The sequence below is a fragment of the Leptodactylus fuscus genome, chromosome 8, assembly GCF_031893055.1.
Source record: "Leptodactylus fuscus isolate aLepFus1 chromosome 8, aLepFus1.hap2, whole genome shotgun sequence".
NCBI classification, from domain to species: Eukaryota; Metazoa; Chordata; class Amphibia; order Anura; family Leptodactylidae; genus Leptodactylus; species Leptodactylus fuscus.
In genome coordinates, this window is record NC_134272.1 from 10,506,135 (window position 1) to 10,513,877 (window position 7,743).

The following is a 7,743-nucleotide window of genomic DNA, read 5'->3' on the forward strand; positions in this document are numbered from 1 at the left end:
ATGCCTGTCCTTTCTTCCAATCACCAGGCTTCTCACATGGACAAGGACAATATCAGAGAAGATGACAGCTTAACCAACCTACAATGGCTTCAAGATTTTTCCATTTGGAACTCAGACTTGTCTTCCTTTGCTATTTCTTGCCCTCCTGCAACGAACAAGACCCAAGGTCCGTGCAGCCCTCCAGCTGGAGATACGGCCTCCTGCCAGGCTCCTCGTGCGGGAAAACAGAAACCCAACGTCGGATCCAATGCCTGGCCTTCATTGCCTTCATCTGTACCAAATCCTATCCAGGAAGTGGATTATAGAACCAACCCTAATGTAAAACCGCCATATTCCTATGCCACCCTGATATGCATGGCTATGGAGGCCAGCCAGCAGAGGAAACTCACCCTCTCCGCCATATACAACTGGATCACCCAGAACTTCTGTTACTACAGACACGCCGACCCAAGCTGGCAGGTAAGATCTGTTCACTTATATAAAACATGGGCAAGATCACCAATTGCCAAACCATAGAAGTATCTGAGCCAGGGCATAACTGAAAGGCCACCAAAGTGATATCTACAAAGGGGCCACCACCAACCATAGGCCTGCCTTATATGTTTTTCGTATGCACCAGTGCCAAGGGGTGACTGCTACTTCTCAACCCCCTATAACTACAACCGAACCTTTACATTAGGTGGACTATGGGATCCAGGAGAGGTCCTAATATGGTGGAGATGTCGCATAACCTCAAACAACCCTTGCTGGCCAGTCACCCCAGTATGAAGGCGTGGTAGAAGACCAATGGTTATTCAAGGAGGTGTCCCATAATAGAAGATGTCCCACCACTCTTCCTTCCGATCAGCCTCGGTCTCTCCTTGGCCATATAGTCCACAATTAGTGGTTTCACCCCCAGTCCTTCTAGTACGTAACTCTAGAGACTCAACGTAGAGTCATGGATTATGGTATATTTGTGTTTTCCAATGCCAGTCCTCAAATTCCACCAACAGGTCCCTTGAGGTCTTACATATGCAGAAGACATGAGGTCTAGGATATTGGCACATACAGGAGGCAATGGATATAAGATACCGCTGATAGGCCATCATGGTTGCGCCATGATCCAGGGACCCAGATGTAGGGCCATCTTCTAAACCCCCATCATTTTGCCCATGTCAGTTGCTTTGGTTCATGCCAAATGGTGGATTGGTGAAGGTTTTGGGCCCCTAATAGCTATGAATGGACAGCTTCCTTCCTAAATAAGTACCCTCAGCCATGATACAACCATTAAACTTGCCCCTTCCTAATTTTGGGCTATACAGCAGGTATGTGTCTCCTCTTACTTCACGGAGGAGATGAAAGGACCTCTGTATAGGGGCATAAGAGCAGTTTTGTATGGGGAGGGCATCAATAACCTGCACATGTTGAGGTGGGAATCCTCCGATGACTGACACACTGCATTATTCATGACCGGCCTCATCTTTTGGTGAGGTCTCTGCCAGGTGTCTCTGTAGTCATCTGTAGGCTACCTGCCTGCTCTCCGAGACAGCTGCATAATGGGGCACTTTGTCCTGGATGTAAGGGACACCTGAGGGTGGGGGAGGGCAGAGATGATGGGGTCAGTCATCTGGTTTTCAGCAGTCATACTCCATTGACCAGACCAGCTATGGGTCAGCCTTACATCTCGCCCTCGTAGTAGGCATACACTTGCAGTACATCATCCCCTTTCTGTTAGACACGTCCTTCCAGTTCCGAATCCTAGACGTAATCATCTGTTTTCCATTTCAGAACTCCATCCGTCACAACCTCTCTCTGAATAAATGCTTCATGAAGGTCCCCAGGGGCAAGGATGAACCTGGGAAGGGTGGATTTTGGCAGATGGACCCTCGCTATGCCGACATGTTTGTGAATGGAGTCCTGAGAAGGAGAAGGATGCCAGCTTCTCATCTGGACCCTCCAAGATGCAATAACGTACCAGTCCACCATCCCTACCAGTCATCTGTTCGACCAAACGACCGCCAAACGCCGCGTTCTTCGTGCAGCTACAAACAGCTTAGGAGGCAAGAGAAGCCCAGTCCTGTTTTGCCAGCCCTGAGGGCACAGGACCGACATGGGGACAACCTCTTTTCTTCTGAAAATGATCATCTGAATGGAAGCAACTTTGATGACCTGGATCTGCAGACAGCCTTAATATCAATGTGGTGGGAAGGAGACCTGGGACCTTCCGGGGTCAATCCCTCAGTGGTGAACACGTCCAGTATGGAAGTAGCCCAACAGGAACCTGCCATAATGGATAGCCAATGGTTCCTGCCTCCTGACCACCACCCAACTTGGCAAGAGTTGAAAGAGGAACCCGTGGCAGATCAGTGGTACATGGACAGCGGTTACGTTGAAGACGTATTGTACGAGTGCCCACCATGGGAACGGGCTGAGACATTATGACATGTTGAGCCTTCGAGGAACCAATGTTTGGACTTCAGATTGTAAGACGGATGAGAAAACCAACACTGGAACTTAGGTACTTCTCCAGCTTTTGGTCTCCTTGACCATTCATGGATGGTGAGTTGCATTTGAAATGGGTCTTAGGGTCTGAACAGAACTCACCTTGATGAGGATATGAGGCCTACTAGACCACTTGTTTCACATGAACTAAGGAACTTTAGCCATAAGAGGACACGCGGACCTCTACATTTTATATTCCAGGCCTGGACTTTTGAGGCCTCCACTGATGCTCCAGAACCACATGGAAGAACTCTAAGGTCACAGCCATTTTATTACATCCAGCGGAAATATATTTTTACAAATCCTTTAAAGTAATAGGTTATATATGAACAATGGGGCCGAACAGACGTCTCCGATGAGATGATATATGGAAGCACCTAATGGACTTGATATGGACAGTACGTGGATGTCCTATGTGATGTGAAGGATAAACAGACCAAGACACGAGCTCCACGATTCAGGCCTGTCTGACGTATGCAAAATAAATGAAGCGGAATAAAGCAGTGTCTTCTTGTTTCTTTCTGAAGGGTTTAATATCCAATATCTATCGATCATCATCGAGAATAAAGATTACAAAACTATCAAGGACCTTAGGTTTCCCTTAATAATGAGAAAGGGCGCCTCTTTTGTCCACAGGCTGTGTCTGGTATTGCAGCACAGCCTTATACAAATGAAGACTGCAATACCAGTCCTGGCCTGTAACAAAGCAGTGGCGCTGTTTAGGAAAGTAGTAAATTCTGCCCATTTTTGTTTTCTTGGTGAAGGGGAAATTTGTAGAATAAGATTTATGATGAGATATCGGAGTCTATCCTCATTGTGAGGCTTGTGATGAGGATTGATTGTGAAGACAGGGGCTATTGGGGGTCCCAATGCAGGAGTATAAGCAGCCGCCAGATATCCCAGGCTCTGCTTATCCCCTTCTCATTGTGCTGTGTGTTGCATTCACTTGACTAGGACTAAGCTGCAGGACACATTCCCATTGATTTCAAGGGCTGTATGCAGACATCCATTTTTTTTTCTACGGTCGCATGCACATCCATTGAAGTTTATGGGTCTGTGCATGTAAACGGCATGCGGATATTGATGACCTCACAAATTGGTGGGGTCAGACACGCGGCACCTCGATTGAAGAGGTTGCAGTATTCATATGGGCGCTGCAGCCTCTTTATTGCATTGTATAGTGGTCAGGCTTGGCGCTGCAGCTCAGTCCCATTCACTTGAATGGGACTGAGCGGCAAACAATCCATGTGACTAGCCTAAGGACACGTCATCTAAAAAACACATCCTAAACCTGATCCTTGTAAGATGCAAAACTTAGATGTCAATAAGGCCCAAAAAACAGATTCCCTAGTATGGGAACCTCCCCGGCTGGCAAAGCGGCTGCCATTTTCTCAGGTTCCCGGTGTAACCCTAGATCCCTGTGTGATCAGCTCTTCTCTCAGCAGATGACGGCTCATTATTTCCAGCAGGGGCTCAGTTTCCCGTGGTATAATTACATGGAGGGGGGGGGAGGATGAGATGTAGGAGCTGGAGCTGGATAGAAGGCACCGTGTGACCCCCATGACCTCACATTTAATGAGACTGTGTGGGAGTCAGATAAGCTTGGCAGACCCCAAGTATGCAAGTCACTGATCCTCAGGGTTATCTGGAGTCTTTATCTGCGTCTCAGTCCATGCACTTGCATATTCTCCATCAAAGCCGAGTCAGAAAGTCATAGCTCAGGGAAGACATACTGGGTTGCACACTTCACTTCCTCCAGGGCTTCGTAGGTCATCCCTTTATTTGCAGCCAGTTTTGCTTTACTTATTGTGGATATTTTTTGTCCCAAATCTATTAAAGAATCCGGCAAATTTCATGGGCTGGGTGGAATGCATATTATAGGCGACATGGGCACTTTATCAAAAAATGGGGTGTGTGGGACATTTCGTGTCCACGTCACAAAAAGAAGGAAGGGTCGAGTTTTTTTGCAGCGATTCGATGTATGGGGCCGTAGCCTAATGGAGTCTTGTATATGGAGGACCTATTCTTACTACATGATCGGTGCGGGTCTGACACCATATTTGCGGCTCAAATGGGAATGGGGCTGAGCTGCAATACCAAGCAAGGTTCCTGTACAATGTCGGGCGCTGTGCAGTGCAGAGGCTGCAGCGATCACCTGGATGAATAAACGAAACTGATGTGTTAAGGCACCAGATGTTGTTCCCCATCTGATATTTAGGGTGGGTTAGGGTCCCACAGTGGCACCTGTAAGTGACGCCATAATTGCAACGTTACTTACAAATTTCAATGTTTATAAAAATTGTGCAACAATTGCAAGAATTACAATTTACTTTGTCCCCTGTTCCCCTTCCTAGGTTGCGATTTTGTTCCGATTCCTGGCCAACCCCTAGTAATAGCACAACCCCATTCCGTTCACAGCCTACCCTCACCCGTCCGCACATTGTCTTCTGGGTATCGTCTCATTAGCGGTTCCCAAATTAACTCTGATGTAAGGAAGACGTTCTCGTAAACGTCTCCCCTCATGAAATGGATCCCGTAGGCATGTGTGGCATCGCTGCCTCGCTAACACACAAGCTGTGAGCAAACACAAGCACGATAAATATTCCAAGACCGAGTGAATTATTCATGGTATCCCGTCACCTGTCAGGGAGCCGTCACGCACCTGTCAGGCCCGCACTCCGCTCTCATCCTACCCAATTATACGGCGCCCACCAGATCAGATCTCGCCATGAACTGTGGGTATACTATAGTTACAGCACAGGCCATCCTCCACCCAGAGCCTTGCCAAGGATGAGTGGCGCCCACACGGCACCCTGCAGGCCCTGCCACCCGCTGACTTGGTACGAATACGACAATCGGCCTCATTCTCCAGTATCATCACAATGGCGGGTGTGAGTTTCCAACCAGGTCGGCATATTATAAGTACAACAGGTGGAGTAGACTGTATTGCCACCGGCAGAGACCAGGAGCGGGTACCATGTATATCAGACAGTAACATGTGGCAGAGACCAGGAGCGGGTACCATGTATATCAGACAGTAACATGTGGCAGAGAACAGGAGCGGGTACCATGTATATCAGACAGTAACATGTGGCAGAGAACAGGAGCGGGTACCATGTATATCAGACAGTAACATGTGGCGTGACCACGCGGCAGGGAACAGGAGCGGGCACCATGTATATCAGACAGTAACATGTGGCGTGACCACGCGGCAGAGACCAGGAGCGGGTACCATGTATATCAGACAGTAACATGTGGCGTGACCACGCGGCAGGGAACAGGAGCGGGTACCATGTATATCAGACAGTAACATGTGGCGTGACCACGCGGCAGGGAACAGGAGCGGGTACCATGTATATCAGACAGTAACATGTGGCGTGACCACGCGGCAGAGACCAGGAGCGGGTACCATGTATATCAGACAGTAACATGTGGCGTGACCACGCGGCAGAGACCAGGAGCGGGTACCATGTATATCAGACAGTAACATGTGGCGTGACCACGCGGCAGAGACCAGGAGCGGGTACCATGTATATCAGACAGTAACATGTGGCGTGACCACGCGGCAGTAATTTCCTGTCCTCTTCCTTGTGTTACATGTAAAGAATAAAGCCACGTAACCTCATCTTTTAGTCGTGCGCAGATCGAGTGTCGGGAGTATTAACCCGTTCACGACTGTGTATTGTACATATGAGAGCAGGCCTTGTGCTTCAGTAACAAGAGGGATTTGTTTTTGTGACTGGCAGGAGATGCTGGTGATTGTAGTTCCACTACAGCTTTGCTCTATACCCACTAAATAATGTAACCTTGCAATTGTTTTATGAACAGAATGCAAGAACTACTGTGAAGACTGACACAGGAGTACCTGAACATGGCAACAGAACTGTGCACTGCCTTTCAGGATATATGAAAAGCTGGGTCATAATCCCAATAAACGTACAATAGAAAGGCAGATAAGAAATGGCAGCAGGTGATCCCATTAACCAATTCTTTCCCGGTCACCAGCGTGCACATTGGTAATCTGCTGGCTGCACCGGGGCTCGGCCCTTCTGAACAGGTCCATCAAGTTTTTTAACCCTTCACGCTGCCACCCAGGAATGTTCAGCATGAACAGACCTGCCCGGGGACTGCTGCGGTTGTCGGCCCCCCCCTGTTTCTTTTATACCTCCCAGGGCATTGTGACTGGCAGGGACAAAAAGTGCACTATCACCTGGGCCTGCCGAAACATGTCCCCTTGTGTCACCACATGCATTCCTCCGCACGGACTTAACCATTGAACAGCTGGGGAGGTTCAAGCACATTCTCAGGAGATAAAAAGGAGACTGTGCTGCAGCTGGAGCATTCCCAAAAAACCCAAAACAGGTTCCCCAGTTATAAAAAATTGTCAGGCTGTCTGATATCAGTAGGTTACAGTATAGAAAGTGTATGGGGTGGGGGACCTATATAATTCTAGATCCCTGACCATTACCCTCTACAACAGGGGTAGGGAACGTACGGCTCTCCAGCTGTTGCAAAACTACAACTCCCAGCATGCATACTTGCTCTGCTGTTCTTGGAACTCCCATGGAAGTGAATGGAGCATGCTGGGAGTTGTAGTTTCACAGCAGCTGGAGAGCCGAAGGTTCCCTACCCCTGCTCTACAACAAATGCACAGCGGTAAATGTGCATCCAGACTCTGCAGTTGCAACCCACGTAAAAAGATGCATGCAAACGTCTGGGTCACATTATCAGAACCAGCACCCCGGCCCCCGAATCACTCCGCCTCCTCACCTACGTTCACAGGTATCTGTATCACGTGGACTGGCGTTGCAATTATAAAACCAGCCCCATGATAACTAAAGGGGAACGCAGAAGAGGAGGCGGCGGGACTCAGGGGCTGGTACTGATGACCTGAGTGGGAATGGCACCAGCCCAGGACTATGGATTCATCACAATAACCTCCGAAGGAAGATGAAAGCTACCCTGGAGAAGCCCTGTAAGGCTGAGGTCATATGTTGCAGAAATGCTGCGATTTTTTAATGCCAAAGTCCATAGAGGAAATGCTAAGAGTATGTTCACACCAATCCCAATGAAATGAATGGGAGGGTTGCAGCAAAATCTGCAACAAAAAAACACTGCTAAGTAAAGCTTTATGGCCATGTGGAGGCGCCGTGACGCCGACGTTACACTATAGGGTAATTCCTAATATAAAGCTCTCTATCAATGCAACACCTGCAGGGGGGTTGTCCTACCCCAATACCCAGGAATCAGCCGGGACAAGGA

The 7,743-nt window shown here is 48.5% G+C and overlaps 1 protein-coding gene across 1 annotated transcript; it reads left to right on the forward strand.

Moving 5' to 3' along the window:
- LOC142216567 (forkhead box protein J1.2-like) lies at nt 1-2,437 on the forward strand. The gene is made up of 2 exons (XM_075284513.1): nt 1-459; nt 1,768-2,437. Exons 1-2 carry the CDS (start codon nt 1-3, stop codon nt 2,419-2,421), a joined length of 1,113 nt encoding a protein of 370 aa, XP_075140614.1. The 3' UTR covers nt 2,422-2,437.
- The last annotated feature ends 5,306 nt before the right edge of the window (nt 2,438-7,743 follow it).

Coding starts and splice junctions, on each gene's coding strand:
- LOC142216567 (XM_075284513.1), top strand. CDS start 1: ATGCCTGTCCTTTCTTCCAATCACCAGGCTTCTCACATGGACAAGGAC. Junction 460..1,767: donor ACGCCGACCCAAGCTGGCAG/GTAAGATCTGTT, acceptor TTTCCATTTCAG/AACTCCATCCGTCACAACCT.